The sequence below is a fragment of the Leptidea sinapis genome, chromosome 10 (genome assembly GCF_905404315.1).
Source record: "Leptidea sinapis chromosome 10, ilLepSina1.1, whole genome shotgun sequence".
Taxonomy (NCBI): Eukaryota; Metazoa; Arthropoda; class Insecta; order Lepidoptera; family Pieridae; genus Leptidea; species Leptidea sinapis.
Window position 1 is genome coordinate 1,143,886 of NC_066274.1, and position 17,621 is coordinate 1,161,506.

General features: G+C 34.4%; 2 protein-coding genes across 3 annotated transcripts in view; one reads left to right on the forward strand and one right to left on the reverse strand.

Moving 5' to 3' along the window:
• LOC126966522 (RNA-binding protein Musashi homolog Rbp6) overlaps window positions 1–17,621 on the forward strand; it is a 934,160-nt gene that overhangs the window by 129,224 nt on the left and 787,315 nt on the right. The window lies entirely within an intron of this gene.
• Window positions 1–17,621, reverse strand: part of LOC126966500 (uncharacterized) — a 78,601-nt gene that overhangs the window by 5,177 nt on the left and 55,803 nt on the right. Inside the window, exons 3-8 of one of the 2 annotated variants that reach the window (XM_050810605.1) lie at window positions 14,958–15,089; window positions 10,948–11,565; window positions 9,799–10,004; window positions 8,191–8,278; window positions 6,116–6,263; window positions 4,117–4,242 (exon numbers count right to left, since the gene is read on the reverse strand). In XM_050810605.1, the coding sequence (XP_050666562.1) occupies window positions 4,117–4,242; window positions 6,116–6,263; window positions 8,191–8,278; window positions 9,799–10,004; window positions 10,948–11,565; window positions 14,958–15,089 (1,318 nt within the window). Of the gene's footprint in view, window positions 1–4,116; window positions 4,243–6,115; window positions 6,264–8,178; window positions 8,279–9,798; window positions 10,005–10,947; window positions 11,566–14,957; window positions 15,090–17,621 lie in introns of both variants that reach the window. The other variant, XM_050810604.1, reaches the window with a different exon arrangement.

Consider the following 17,621-nt stretch of genomic DNA (forward strand, 5'->3'; position numbering starts at 1 on the left):
TAGTGCTTCCCTTGTAGTCCCATAGTAATTTGGTTCAGATCTGACAATGGCATCCATGAGAAAACCATAAAAGTCTTAAATTTGCTATACATACGTATAGCAAAGTGGATGATAAATTTGCGAATAACTCAATATCGCGCCAATCGATTTCGATGATTCTTTTTTTATTGGAAAGAAAATACTTCAAAGATAGTGTGGTGAGAGTTTGGTTAGGTTCTGATTACGGAACACATGACAAAGTAACGGAACTCTTCAATTCATAGGAGCAAATTAACTATACTCGGCCGAATCTTTTTTATGCTATCCGTATATTTAAGTCATCTACCATAACATTGTTATGATTAAGTAATTGTCGTAGTCGAATATGATGATCAATGAGACTCCTTAACGACTTACAGGAAGGGTGCAATCTGCAGCAGAATTTCTAACTGTCTGTAATCAAATTGCAAAACATTACGTTCATTGCTGCATTGAAAAATTTAGTATATCTACACATATTTAGACAAATTATTAGTTAGTGTACTTCAAATTCACTAAAAATCATAAAATATTTTTTTTTAACAAATAAACAACCGACTTCAAACACCCTTTCCAAAACAATAGATATAATTGTGCACTAAAAATTATAAAAATAATTGCGTATTTTAATACAATCTAATTAATTAATCTATTTCTAGTTACGATTATTGTAATTTTTGGAGTCGGTGTCATCCAAGATAGGTTTGTAACTACATACATAATTATAGGTGAGATGTGCTTGAGTCGTGAGGAGGCGAGAGGCGAGAGCGGGTCGCGGCGGAAGGACACCGATTCCAAAAATAACAATAATCGTAACTAGAATTAGACTGTATAAAAATACGCCATTATTTTTATATTTTTTAGTGCACGTTATATCTATCGTTTTGGAATAGTGTTTTTGAAGTCGGTTGTTCTTTTGTTAATTTTTTTTAATATCGCAAAATATTGTAAAATGTATTGGCGCCAAAATAAGAAAACTCAATGAACAATAATAAAATAATATAATATGACAGATTCCAAATTCAATTGAAATATTTTGTTTATTTTTAATTGTAACAGCGACGGCTTCATACCCACTTTCAGCAAGGTAATGACTGCAATTCTAATTTATTTTTTCTACAATGCTCATTTAATATTAAACCCGAAAAAAAAGTAAAATGGCGAGATATGATCGAATGAAGTTTCTAACATAATAAACGCGTTCTAAATTTGAATTAAAAGTTCTTAAATTGATGCAATATTTATGGCCATCGATATAACACAAGTTTACCATCAACAATAACTAGAATTAATTTAAATTGTTGCAATTTTAGTTTGTTACAACTAGGTACATTCTCCGTTCAATATGCAAATGTTTCTTCATTATTATAATCGTTGGTATTTACTTATAATGTTATGTTTGTTTCACTGGTATTACGACCGCCGCGCAGAAATGCTAGTAATTTTCTTGGACATAACAGGCAGCTATTATAGATGTAATCACCATGAGTTTGCTAATTTTTGTGCATTGCCAGCCATGAGAAATGTAGAGAAACATTTAACAATTTAATGTAAAAAATAATTATCTAGATACTTAGATAATAAATTATTTTCTACAGTTTACCCCTTAGCTTTACATCGGATGACAATAGTTTTGTATAAATAATTAAAATATGTATATTTAGGCTTACCAATTAGACACATATCTAGTTATATACAAAGTTTATAATTTAAACTCCTCACATCTACTTCTGTAACTAATCATCTACTGTGTAATTAATAAACGCCAAATAAAGTTATTCCAAATTTAAAACTTTTTGTTTACTTTACCTTTGTCACTACTGAATTACATGACAACGGGAAGTAATTTTAAACATGGAATAACTTTACATTGCGTTTATTAATTAGACAGAATAAGTATACAAAGTTGATAATTAAAACTTCAAATATGTAATAGTTATTTATGCAACCCTCATTACATAAGGGGTATTAAAACACGAATGTGGGTTTATTATAATAGTATCACATGAGTGTTTTCAAACCTTATCAACAGTTGCATACAAGACTTTATCTACACCCAGAATATGAATCCTGTTTAAAAGATTCTGAAACAGTTAGCTTACTGCTAACATTAAAAAAAGCCAGTCCTAGTAACCATTACATCATCCAATCGAGTGGTTTTGTGTTAATATTAATTAATAATTAAATTTTATTATAATTGCAAAAAAATGAAGGTATTTCGAAAAGCTCTCGTTGTTTCTTTGATTTGTTGCTTCTAGTACATCTGCATGTACGTAATCTACATAACGATATTTTTTTTCTAAAAGACTAAAGGGGGCTTATTCTTGTAATCACGTTAATTTTAAAAGGGTATTTCAAATATTTTTGTTTTAACATCTTGGCTAATGGACTAAATAGCACACTGTAACAATATAACATTATAATCGGTTGTGATCCCACTGGCTGATAGAAGGATAGTGTTAGATCTTTTGTTTTTACACAATATTTTTAGCGGTAAAATAGATTCTCCATAGTTGCTATCAAAATTCAAAATAAACGTTCCTCCAAAATTAATAAGAAAAAATGCCTCTTCGTTGTTTGTAGTACCACAATCTAGGACTTAGGGCTTGTACACAAAACTGCGATGCGATGTCGCATCGCAAAAATCTGCGAGCTCCCTCTACGCATCGCAAGAACTTGCGAATTGATTCGCATCGCGCATTCCTGCGATGTAATGAATAGATGAACCAAAATCTTCTTTGTTTCTTTTTCCTGTATCTCCTAAGCAATAATAAAAGTGCACACTTCTTTTTACGATCCATGTCGCGACCTAGTTTTCAATTCAAAATACGTTTAGTACGGTTAACGGTCGTCGAAGGAATGGTCACTCTGGGAGACGTCTTGCCGCACGAAATCGCATCGCAGCAATTCGTGTCGTAATTTTCTGCGTTGCGAATTCGCATCGCTTTGCATCGCAGTTTTGTGTACAAACCCTAATCTGGGTCAAAACGCAACTATTTCTAGGCTCTGTAGGTCATATAACTCACTGGCCAAATCGCAGAACATTGATTTATTCATTCGGCTTGCCCAATATAAAAAGAAAATACTTAATTTACACACGTGACTTAGAAACCTTGTTTTCATATTTCATTTTTTATTTATTTTTCTATTTTATATAACAATAATTATAGATATAAGTTTTTATATTGTTAAAATTACTGTCTTATAAACGTAGTAAAAATTATGAATGCTGTGGTAGCTTATAAGTGCATTAACTCTTATCCATATTATTATTATTTTTTAAGTTTTAGCATATAAGAGTGTAATTTGTTAGTTGCCCAAATAAATAAATAGTAGGTTTGATAAGATATTAGGTAAGAAAATATTGGCGATAAGATAATTGTATCTCGCAAGCTTTTAGAAGCCTTATATAGACCGACGATCTAATTTTAATAGAGACAAGGACTGGAGACACGGATTGTTATACGCATCTCGGAATAAGACCCATAATGCCGATGATTAGGTACATAGTGCATATTGTGAGTACATTTAGTGCACCCGTAAACGCCAGTAGTGACACAAAGGTGTCAGGTCAGTGTCATTACCGCCGCCATACCCCGCGCCCTGTCAAACCGCGCTCAGTCAAGTCACTTCACTAACTCTTATGAAGGACCTCCGAATGGTCCGAAACTCGTCGGTACCATCACCGAAGAATCGTGAGGAAAAGCGATTTAAATAATTTAAGCTCAGATCATTTTTACATCTTGATAGAGCCTCTTGCTGTTAGACAATCGATGAAGGTTTATTATTTTAGTGTACCTGACATGCTACGTCTTACACTCGCGAGGTTAACTGTCAACCTCAATTTTTTCGACGTTTTCACAGCTGTGATAGTCTAGCTAGACGTATAAATGATCTACGAAATAATGTTAATAATGTCTCACGAAAGTTTTTAATAATTAAGCACTAACCCACTTATTCATAATAGTCTGCTAACTTAAAGCATTGCTAATTCTCACTCTGTCTTCTTCTATTGACCTACGTCAGGATGAGAAAAAACCCTCCTAAGCGGCTGTTTAAAGTTAGCGGACCATTATGAATAAGGGGGTAAAAAAATACCTTGACTGCTCATTGCACAGATGCGGTGGTTCATCAGAGCCGTCCTTGCACGATATGATCGCGTTGCAGAACTCAAACTCGGGCAGACACTCGCCAGAGCCGCACCGGAATGTGTGCCGCGGACATCTGGAATGTTGGCGCATTGTAAAACCTGTTGCGTTATGCGTGAGTAAATTGGTTAGCGTGGGAGACAGTACTACGTAAACACAAGATACTTCTATCTTCAATTTGACATGTTTAAGAAGGCATTATTGTTCGACTTTTTTCTGCAGTCTCGGAATAATATGCATAAAAGAAAAAGGGGGTCATTCGATTCAAAAAGGGTTCTAGATGATTTTTGAAATAAAAATAAAAAAGAACAAATAAATTATGTTCAGAAATATTGTAAAATAAAGTGCTAGGCAATTTTCTGAAATAAGACATCTGGTTTTTTGCAAATATCTAACGCTAATTAAGGTTATTTAAATCTAAAAGGAGAATTTTAAAAGAGGAAATCTCCTAAAAAAAAGTTGATTGTAGGACCAATATTTACAATATTCCCAGAGGTGTGAAAATAAGGCCGAAAACGGCTACTCTCGCTTGCGCAAGCCACGACAATTTTGGGCATTTTGAAAATATAATTTATTGAAACATATTAAATTCAAATTTAAGAAATAATAAATACAGGCATTTAGAATTTAGATTAATAAAAAAATAACAATTAATTAATTACGGCAATCTAAACATTACAAGTGTGATTAATTATTGTTACATTAAATATGTTAAATTTTCCTTCCTTGAATAGCTTCAAAAAAGAACTTTTTTATTTAAAATTTCCATAGTTGCAAAATTAAAAAGAAAAAAAAAATATTATAATAATAATATAATAATAATAGATTGACTGAGTGTAAAGTAAAGGTAGATATAATTAAAATGCTCAGGATATATCGAATGTAGCATATGACAAGGATCTCGGAATATGTTTTGATAAAGAATTAATAAAAAAACATAATTAAGATACTTTATATCAGGAATATAATGTTTATGTTTTTATTGTTTTTTTTTAACAATTCCACATGAGTAGATAAACGAAACTAATTTGATGATTCCTTAGGACATAGGTTATAAATAGCGCGAATAACCATGCTAATAATTAAAAAAGGGTTGTGTGGTTTTAGAAAACCACGATAAAAGTGAAACTTTTTTTCACATTATAGACATTTAACTAAAAATTTTTGGAATATGAAACTGAATATGGATAAATGTCGCTTTATCAATCTTAATTTTATACTTGGAAAATTGGAATGATAATGGGAAATAATGAAAGTAGACTAAGTCTCCAACTAATATTTTTATTGAACTCTGTGTCTTAGCCCTAATTAATAGTCTATGCACTACACGGTCAGCTGCTGCGAACTATAGGCGCCACCCGACCGTCACGCGACATGCAGCAGACAGACGAAAAAGTTTGAGACGATGTAATAAAAGTTTCACCTTAATAATAGTATGGATTTTGACTGCAGTGCCCCATTATACCGTAGCACATCATAAAATGAAAATAACTATAGTACACTTGTCCCGTCGTATCTATGTCAGATAATTGTTAATTCTTTTTAACCACGTATGCCGCAGGTAATTTTTTCTTTTTTTTATAAAAATAAGGGACGAGACGAGCAGCAAGTTCAGCTGATGGTAATTGATGCGCCCTGCTCATTACAATGCATTGCCACTCAGGATTCTTTAAAAACCCAAAATTTCTTAGCGGCACTACAATTACGCTCGTCACCTTGAGACATAATATGTTAAGTCTAATTTCACTAGCTACGGCGCCCAATATTCATTGCTTCACGGCAGAAATAGGCACCGTTGTGGTACCCACAATCTAGCCGGCATCCTGTGCAAAGGAGCCTCTTACTGACAAAAATTAAATTATTAAACACTTAAATTTAATTACTATGCATGTATTTTTTTATTAAATTTGCATTGTGCAGTTAAGGCATAAATGAGCTTCTATAATTACCCTTTGCGCCTGGTAGCTCTACAGTTCCTCTCATCCTCTCCACCAGGACACTGCACCTTCCCGTCGCAGCGGGCCGCTCGAGACACGCACGGTGAGCCCGGCCCGCCGCAACGAAACGCGTGCATCGGACAGCGTTCACCCGTTCCGTCTGGAATGACATAATCTTTATATATATAAATTACGTGACACATTGCTTGTCCGCGATGGACTCCTAAACTAATGGGGACGGATGACGGATTTTAATGGGGATTACTTCGTGGAGTGCAGTTTAGTAAAATTTGAGAGATAGGTATAGTTTTTATATCGATTTGGGACCCATAATTATTTTTATTTTCAATATTTGTTTTGACATATTTTGTATGAGTGAATTTCGTGACGCACAGTTTGACAGTTCCAATGTGAAACAATTTTATTATAAGAACAGGGAGCATTTTTTACGTAACAATTCTTGATGTTTTGAAATATTATTGGCAAATTCCTGTAAAACAGTACTTTTTTAATATCTACAGAATAAAGTCTGTCGGGTCAGCTAGTAATACATAGTTATTTAATACAGATTACGTATCAAGACATCTTCTGGTCTACGGACCTAAGATTTTATTCTTGGTACTCTTATTTCATCCAGGCAACTTTTCAGTATATTCCCGATTCAATCACAGATTAAATATTTTTCTATGGAAGCTGGCATATAACCGTTATCATTTTCAAATTCAAATATTTTTATTCAAAATAGGATATGACATCACTTATTGAAAGTCAAAAACTACCACCCATTACAAAGCTAATGCCTCAGACCTAAGAAGAATGGGCGCAACAAACTCAGCGGGCTTTAATTTACATAAAAAATATGGTAATAAAGTAATATCGTACATATAAGCTTATTATTTATTAGCCTGAGGGCGGTCGCTCCATTCCCAATCTATGTTATCATTAGAAAGTCATTTATGTTATAGTAACCTTTACCACACAAACGTTTGTAACAATTCTTTTGAATATCGATGAATGATGAATACTTATATTACTTTGGTTTTGAACATTATCTTGGATCTTGTTGTTAAAGCATATACATCGCCCCACAAAAGACTTACAGTTTACTCGACTTAGCTGAGTAGTAGGCGTTGCTGTTCTTGGTTATGTCTGTTCCTGGTATTAACATTATGTTTATGACATTTTCTAGCAAATTCACTTATGTGCCTATGTACATACATTATCAAGAATATATTGAGAAGCAACAGTCAAGATGTTAATTTCTTTAAATTTTGCTCTCAATGATTCTTGTGGACCTATGTTATAAATAACGCAACTAGCCCTCTTTTGCAGCACAAATATTGTATTAATATCGGCAGCGTTGCCCCACAGCAATATACCATAGGACATAATACTATGGAAATAACTAAAGTAAAGTAAACTAGTATTAATTAAATCTTCATGATTGTGAGAAAAGTAGCCATCCCTACTCTATGGTACCATATTACGACTCTACAATTTTACTGCTCAATATGACTCTCATAGTAACTCCACACTCAACTATGTCTGCTGTGAAGAAGTAATGTATAAGCATTACTGTGTTTCGGTCTGAAGGGCGCCGTAGCTAGTGAAATTACTGAGACTTAACATCTTATCTCTCAAGGTGACGAGCGCAGCTATAGTGCCATTCGGAAATTTTGGGGTTTTTCAAGAATCCTTAGCGACACTGCATTGTAATGGGCAGGGCGTATCAATTACCATCAGCTGAACGTCCTGCTCGTCTTGTCGCTTATTTTCATAAAAAAATACTCTGAATTCTACTACGACCGTTTTAGGCGATTGTTTAATTAGTACGTATGTATAATGAGCGCCGGTGTTAGATTATATTCTTGTTCAGTTTGCTTGTTTACATCGACTTTTCTCAGAAAGAGCTCGGGTACCGCTATTCAAATTCGTATAGCAAGGTTTGTGGAGTAAAATCCGGTTTCAAACGACATAGTCGTACTTGTTTCGTAGTAAAATGTTTGTACAGTTTGCATTGAAGAAACAGTTAAGAGCAAAGAGTGCGTGTAGCAGGAAATGTGCATAAAACCAACCTTTACCAGTACCTAGGCATTTCTCATCTGATCCGTCGGGGCAATCCTTACGACCGTCACACACGAAGTACCAGCTTATGCAGGCTCCTGTTGATCGGCACTGCAATACATATAACAGGTATATATAGTTTTCATATTAAACAATTTATTTTATCACAAGCCTAATTTCGGCGTTGGATTAAGAAATAATAGAGACACAGTTGCGGAAGTATATATTCAGTATGTTTGTATTGGAAATTTCCTCCTCTTTAAGGATTTTTTTTATGAAAATAAGGGACGAGACAAGCAGGACGTTCAGCTAATGGTCATTGATACGCCTTGCTCATTACAATGCAGTGCTGCTTAAGATTCTTGAAAAACCCAAAAATTCTGCGGCACTACAATTAAACTCGTCAGACCCGTCAGTACCCTTTAGACATAAGATGTTAAGTCTCGTTTGCCCAGTAATTTCACTAACTACGGCACTCTCCAGACCGAAACACAGTAATGCTTACACATTACTGTTTCACGGCAGAAATAGGCGCCGTTGTGGTACCTATAATCTACCCGGCATCCTGTACAAAGGAGCCGGTAAGGATATCTAAATTACATTAATATTAATAGTTTTTGAGTCATTATTGAAAAAAGAAACGCAATCTTTATTAATTTAATATTTGTTAATTACAATTGCAATTTTTATGTGCTAATAATACCTATATCCTCTAGATACATTTAACTAGACGTGATTCCGAATCAACTGAGCTCATACTTTTAGGACACATTATTGAACTTGTAAACCACCTAAAATTGAATCAGAAAATTATTTGAATAGTAAATGGTCTCATTGGATTAAGAAAACTAGTCTTAAACGCGAGTTTGAACGAAAAATTCTTCAGCGACGATTCGATATCGTTGCCCCCAACGTCGATTATGTCGTTTTCTTGGCAGTCTGACCACTAACCCGTCTTTATAAACATTTTAATTGATATAATTTTGTAGCAATTTTTATTTAAATTATTAATTTTCTAAAATTAACGTTACCTGAATAGTCCCATAACACGAACTCTTGCATCTTGCAATAAAAGTCCGACTTTTACAGCCGACACAATATTATGCAAATGAATGAATAAAAGTATCAATATTTTATTCATTTATTAAAAACTATTGAACCGAATTATTACTTTGTAAAATTTTACAATTTCATGTGTAATAATGAACCCATCTTAATAGATAGATAAAACATTCTTTTATAAAATATAATCCTAATTTACAACAAAATTAGATAAAAACTCGACAGAGCCGTTAAATTTTTTTAATCAGCATGATTTTCCGTTAAGATAGTAGATCTTGAAAGAATTACAATAACTTTTTAACCTAATTTGACAATTATAGAGGAGCTTATCAATTTGAGTGTATTTTTTTCTTCTAAAATCAAGTCCCATGTCTCCCTATAGTACTTTATTCTATTACACTAACTTTTGGATTTACTCACACAATCTCAGTCCAAAGTCACCTATATTGGCATTAATAAAAATAAGTAACGTTATCATTTAAATAACAAAAGATATTTATTATATATTATTGAAGTAGAATTGACAGTTAATAAATTATTAAAATACTCTACTTGTAAATGAAACTTACTTGGAATGTCCCGGGAAGACAGCCCCTATTCCTGGCCGAGCAAGCTGAAGTCGAGTTAGTCCGGTACGTGCAATCACAACGTTTATTAACACATCTAGTATTCGCGTCTACAGTCTGACACTGATTGTCGACCAAACATGGCATTCCTAAAGACACAGGCCCCAGATCCAGTTCTGGAACACCATCAGCCCGAATTCTTTGTTTATCTGTAAATATAAATATCTATTGAGGGGAAAAATTAAGTTGGGACTCAACTCATAAACGTCGTGCCTTCTCTCCTGCAACGCGAGAGGGTACATATGAAGATTTATGGAATTAGGGGTAATTTTGCGGAAATCCATTATTATCTAAGTGTTAATTCTGCTAAGATTTGTTTGCCTAGATGCAAAATTCACCCAGATCTCTAAGAATTAATACTTATGATAACTCATAACATATAGATAAGATAATAAGAAGTTATATTTTGCATTTTAAAGGTATGGGCAAGAAAATAAGTTCGAGAGTTTTGTGCGTCGAAGAAAGTTCCATGAGAACCGCACTCTGGAGGAACAACTCACAACCAGGCGAGGAGAACCTGAAGGTCAAGATAGTAAACAGAATGTCATAACTTGTGATGTATAATATAGATCACAATTAATAAAGATATCCAACAATTATAAAGAGTCCAGGTGAGATGCGGATGAGTTTTAAGCAGTAGCTAGTAAAATCTAAAATTCTGCTGATTTTAAACATATTTTTGTGAAATTTGGTTGTTTGCAAAGTAATTGATAGCAGATTTTATGATCTTAATGTAGAATTAATGAATTCCAACGCAGCTTTAAACCACTCTTCACAAATGTTCAGAATATTATGATGTATAATGTCTAATATCTAATATCATTTCACGTGTGTTTTATGTCATTGAAGTTAAAATTAAATTCATACTGCAAGTATTTTTATGTAAATACTGTGAAGCTCAACAAATTAAAATGTATTCTATTATTTAATGCGATAATGGCAAAAATAAATAATTCTGTCGAAATTTCAGCTATTACTGGCCTTGCGATACAGCCAGCTATCAGACGGCTGGACCAAAGGAGAGCAGAGTTTTAGTAATAAGATTCCCGTTAGATACTGTTTTTTATAGAAACATTAAAAAATTTAACTCACCCTTCAACGAAGATTTTTTCTGATGACCACTTTTGTGTTTACTTCCACTATGCTCCTTTGACGTTCCGCTCTTTTTGTTAGCTTTCTTGTCGACTGAAGGCTGGGTAACAACGCGATAAACCGGTTGATCGTTCGCATGTAAATTGGCTGTCATTTCATGAACCCCAATAAGTTCATTTGGCTCACCATCCTTCCTAGTAGAAACCGGCAGCCTTTTATTTTGTTCAACAGATGGCACTTTCATCACAGCTTGCATTAAAGGACTATCTTCTTGGGTACTTAAAACGTCATTTTTACTTGTAAACATTGGTATTCTGCTGGGTTTTACGTTGTCTGAATCGATAACAAAGTTGGGTTGAGTTTGATCTTTCAAGCTAGCCGCTTCATATTTAGCAGTTTCAATTGATGAATCTGGTTGAACTGTTTCTTGTTCTGCAATGACTGCTTCAGTTGCGTATGTGGGAATCTTGACAGGAACACATCTGTCTCCAGTTTGTTTGAAAAATGAGTTGCAAGAACATCTACCAAATAGATTTGGTATTACAAAATCGCAATGGCTGTCTTTATCCCACAATCGGCAATGTTCGTTACTATAGCATACGTGGTTGGGAGGAGCCGCTGAAATAAATTGTAAGATATTGTATTAATTTTAGTTTGAAATAATAGACTATCTAGGGAAAAATAAATATATATTGGTTTTATTATAAAGCACACCCTAAGATTATTATTGATTTTTGGGACAGGTTGTAAATAAAAAAATAAAGAGCTATAAATAGAAATTTCTATAGCACAAGTTGAAACCGTAGTAGGTAGTCTCCATCCATCCATAATCCATTTACCTAATTGGTTATATGGCACAAATAAATAATAGTCAATGTTTAAGCTCAATCGCCAGTTTTCCTGTCGGTAAACACCGGAACCGATTAATTGGCAATTAACACGCTCTAGTAATTTTGCATTGAAGTACATATTCCATACTAAAAATGTACTTTGTGGGTATATTTTGTTTTATTACGATCCTCAGTTACATAATTTGAAAAATAAAATAAATATAAATACGAACGTTTAAATTTTTTTAAACTATTTCATTGTGAACGAGTAAAATATACCACGTATAATGTATTGTCAAAAAACTAAAAATTAATTTGAAAAATTCCAATATTTTATCCAATGTTTTAGTAAAGGATAAATCCCATATATAACTGAATTAATGTTATTTATTAAATCTGTTGTATATTCGTAACCCCATGACCACGACCAGTTTGCCAAGAGTGAACGACACATAAGGAGGAGTTGCGCTGTGAATATTAAGCTATTGTCGACAAAATAAAATAGACCTATACCTCTATAGAATTCATTCATTTAATTTCTACAAATTAGTCAAGATAATACCTTTGATGGTTATAATTTAATATTGTAGTGCTGGACGGAGATGAGTGGATGCAGACAGACAAAAGAGGCTCTACCATGCATAAATCAGAGGTTTTTTCGCAAGCTGGTGAAACTCACACGATCAAGATTACGTAAGATAACTCATGTAATAACGGGTCACGGCCCCTTTAACAAGCATCTGTTTAATATAGGTGTCACTGACAGTACCCTGTGCAGGACTTGCATGGAGACAGAAGAGACGGCCACACACCTCATCTTGGAGTGCCGTAGTGTGGCCACATACCGGGCCAAATACCTGGGGTCACCGAGGACTCTCTCTGAAGCCATGGGTGACATCAGAGGTTTGAGTAACTTCCTTGAGGAGTTGGGATAGCAAGGTTAGCAACCCAACCCTATGACGCAAAATAGGCGCATAGCAGACGTCTAATTGCGGAAAGTAGCCCGTGAATACTTATACCTATATTGCCACCATTAGGTACTATCGTGTTACACCAAATAACTTGTTAACCCTTGAGAAAGTTGCCACTGCTTTTGGAAGTTCATTCTGTTCTGAAGTTTTATTGTTCATGGGAAAATAACTTTGATAAATGCACATTCAATGAACTTATACTTTAACTCACAATATAATTGCTGTAAGTATAGAGCGGGACAGGCCGCCATGTTAGTGACGTCATAGTGACCATAGTCGCCAATCAAGTCCGATTGCAGACTGACTTCTAATGATACCACAGAATGGGAATAAAGCGATCGCCCTCGGTTATTTACAGTATATTGTTCCAAGTCGTAAATTTTCGAATGGGTAGAAGTTTTTGACTATCAATTAGTGATTTTTTATTTTGTAAACAACAAATTATCCTAACAATCCTATTAGCAACCTCCTCTTAATGTTATGCTATTATGTACCTATTGTAATTTGTCATCCTTCATAATAAATTGGTATGCCGCGATGATCTTGAGCAATACGATATTATTACTATGTGATATAAACCGCACTACACTAGTAACATCAAGCCACCTGACGTTCCCACAACAAGATCACATTACACTGTAGTACGGAAATAAACGGTGCTCGAAGAAAGCAACATTCATTTGACAAAAGGCCTTTTTTCCCATTCCCAAGAACAATGTTGGATCGTTACGAAAAATAATCTTAAGTACACGGACGATGGAAAAGGTGTATTCATTGACAATGGTTATACCCACGTTATTTACTTTATCAAGACTTGAGATTAAGCTGAGAATGTATAGGTTCGTAACCTATATTTAACATTTGGAAGGTAATAATTTTATTCAAGTAAATCTTCATTAGGCGCGACTACGAGGTAATTGGACGACAATCACAACGGAAGTCGGTTACGGCAAGACAGCGTCGCGTTTTTGGTTTCTTCGTCCATTATTAGGACAGGCAAAGGGTTTGTGTTAATGTCATATTGAAATGTGGTAATTAATAATCTAACCTTCATTTTATTGTGGACTCATTAATTTGTGAATCCATTTTGCCCCCTGCATGTGCTTTGATGCACGTTTTAACAATTTCCGATGTGTAAGTCCAGACAAGCGGACAAGTATCAAGCCAGGCGCATATAAATTTCCAAATGGCAAAATAATGAACACAACCATGATATTTCATTACAATATATAGGACTATAAGGGAAAGAGCGCGCGGAATCGGGAAGATCATTCTTGCTGAACGACTATTACTTATAATATTATATTGTAATAAATAAATCCCCGCGCGTTGAGAGTTATACTTAGATATCGGCCGCCATTTTAGTGACGTTATAATTACATTAAATAGTAAGTTAAAAGTACTGTAAGTAATCGTACACGTCACGCAGTCACTATGCTAAGTTTCTTTGTTTTATTGTATCTTTTTATCTTGTATTATAGATTTAGCATTAATTTTGCCGAAAATATGTGTAAGTGTTTAGTGTAAAACAAATGAATAATTCTCAAAATAAGTCTATTAGTATGAGTTGACAGTAAGGTATTTAATTTATAAATAAATTGTTCCTTGGTGGCATGGTATCATGTTTTATCGAATAAATATTATTCTTTTATTTATTTATTTCATATAGGAAGATCAACAGCGTAAAATAGTTTTATTATAAATAAAATCTAATGACAAAAAGCCAATTAAAGGTCCTCAGGGATAGTAAAATTCTTGTTCTGTTGTTTCATTATGTGCTGAAAAAGTGACTCGTATCGGTTGGTAGGTACTACACATTTTGAAATGCATGTGAAGATTGTCTTTGAAATTGTTGTAAATATGCAATCTGCCATTTTGTAGTGGCAGCCATCTTGGATTTGTAATGATAATCAAATGTCGTGTAACTAGCCAAATAAAATCGTTTAAAAATTTGTATTTTTAATCGTTTTAAAGGGTTCTTCGGTATTTGTATGATTAAAGATCTAATTATATGCACTTACTGAATAAAAGAACATGCATCAGATGCTAATTATGGGAGAGAAAGAATTACTTATTCACTAGTAATAGAATATTAGTACCTGTTTGATATTCTATAATAGTATCTATATGAGATATCAATAGCGATTAAAATTCACTATACAGCAACGTGCTTAAATTAGATCTAAATATTCTAATCGCTAATACTCACGTGAAAGACATGTATGCTTTCTGAATTGTAAATGGCCATCCGTGCATCGACACACTCCGTCCAAGCAGGCACTGTATGCCACCTTCATGGTGCATTGCTCCGACACCATGCACTCGGATCCCAGTAGAGTAGCTGCAATACAATGGTTTATTTTATTTTTTTATATAAACGGGGACAAATAGACAAGAGCCGCACTTATTTTATTATTATTAAACTGAAGAGTATTTGTTTTTAGTGTGGAACGCGCTAACCTCTGGCACTACTAGACCGATTTGAAAATTGATTTCAGTGTTAGATAGTGCATTTGAGGCACCGCAAGTAGGCTATATAAATTTCCAAAATCCTATGATGAGTAGGTACATGATACTTTGAAATATCGATACTTTTATGAGTAAGATACTTTTTTTTCGATACTAATGAGTACAGTATCGATACTTTATAATCGATATCGTGTCACAACACGTGGTGGGAAGTGGTGAGACAGCCGCCCATAGACATCCTCAAAACTAGCGGCAAGGTCCCTTAGTTGTATCATTTCGGGAAATATAAAGCAAAATTCATTCCACAAAGTTGCTGTGCGTGGCAAGAAATAGTTCTTAACAAACGGCGTGGTTGTGCCATACGTTAACAGGATGCGGGTATTTCGCTAATTTATTAATTATAATTAATATTATAAACATGAATAACTCAATAATGACGTAATGACTCAAAAAGCTATCCTTGCACATACACTTAAACAGTCTAGTTATATACGCCGAGCGTATAAATTTAACTATACTAGAGGGATTTCAAGAGCGAAGTCGGTGTTTAAGGGGTTCAATGCACTTTTGGGGTCCTGGAAGATTACAAATGGGAATCTATTAGTAGCACACTGCTGTCTGTCTTGTTAGCATGCTTAATTTCATAAACTTTATTATTTCGGTAGCTGTGTTTTACTATTGCCGCCAATGTCGTTCTATACACATATAATATGGACATATCATTCGCAGTCTGACAGCGGAACGGCAAAAGTGTGCTTAAAGACAATGTAAGCACACTCTTCTCCTTAGTCGTGTGTCAACTGTCACTGTCCGAATTAGATCTAAACTGTATAAATGTTATACATTGCTCCTCAAGTCAAATGTTTTTCATTGCTGATCAAGAATATTTTAAGCAACTAGAGTAAATGGGGCAATGTATACATACGAGTATATAGCAGTCGAAGCTTTCACAGCTCCGCTACACATCCTCATACGACACATTTTCCTGGCAAAGTTTTGGTGGAAACCTCCTCACATTTCCACAGCACAGCTAGACATCCTCGCACGACACATTTCCCTCGCAAAACATGTTCGAGGATGCGTAGCGAGGGATGTGTTTATAAAGAACCAATACTATCGCTTCATTTACCTCGCCTCGGTCAGCACAGCTCTGGTGGAAACGGATCAGCGGAGCTAGATTTTTGCGCATACAAAACAAGCGAGAGATGTGTGCGAGGGATTTGTGCGAAGGATGTGTGCCAGGGATGTGTTGCGAGGTTTGCGACATACTGTACCAGCCAATCCATAGAGGGAGATTGTTGGAAGTAGAAGTGCGCAAAATAGATATGGATAATTGGAAAAAGAAGATATTTTTATATTTTGCCATTTGCAATGAAGAAATGGAAGCAGAAGATACAGAGTTTATTAGTTCTATAATTTCACAGCTTCGCAACACATCCTCGCACCAAACATGGTGTAATTTGTGGCATGTTCTATATTTCGTTTTTGCTTTTATACGACATGATTTATTTATACTTATAGAACGTCACTGATTGCCGCCGTTTGTTTTATAACGTGTCATATTGAACAGAAGATACCTATCGTATAAGAACATCCATTCCATAGAGTAGTTGAATGTGGGAGAAATTTACTTGATAACGGCAACGTGATATTTACAATACCAGTCACCTGATGTTAAGCGATCACCACCGCCCCCTTTTTTTTCATTGGAACACCAAATGAATCACAGGAGCGTTCCCGGTCCTTAGGATGCCGATTGAATGTGGAAATCTGCCTTTAAGATCCATTTTTAGTAGATACTCTTGAATACTGTGACCCTAATGGATCTATTGTGCCGTTCGCCTTGTATTGCCATATATATAATAAAAAACTGCAATAAAAAATGGGGTATGATAAATAAATTACGGCCAATTCTCAGACCTACCAATACATAATTGTTTTTATAAAAAACGAAGAAGCCGTTTCGAAGGAGTATTGCAACATACTTTGCGACACGAGAATTTTATATATTAAATATAAAACTTTTAAGAACTTAACTAATCTATACTATATAATATTATAAAGCTGCAGTGTTTGTTTGTTTGAACGCGCTAATCTCTGGTACTACTGGTCCGATTTGAATGATTCTTTCAGTGTTGGGTAGTCCATTTATCGAGGAAGGCTATAGGCTATGTTTTTTTTTTCAAAATTAGATATTCGTAATAAAATTGCTATTTTGTAACACAAGGTGTAAAATCGAAAACCTATTTTTGCGAGCGCTGCAAAAACTATTGACAATAGAACAAAATGATGTACATGCTATAATATAGGCAATATTTTATTACTTATAAAACTATCGCGTGAATTATTCTTTATATGGCAAAACAACGTTCGCCGGGTCAGCTAGTTACAATTTAATCGTTTA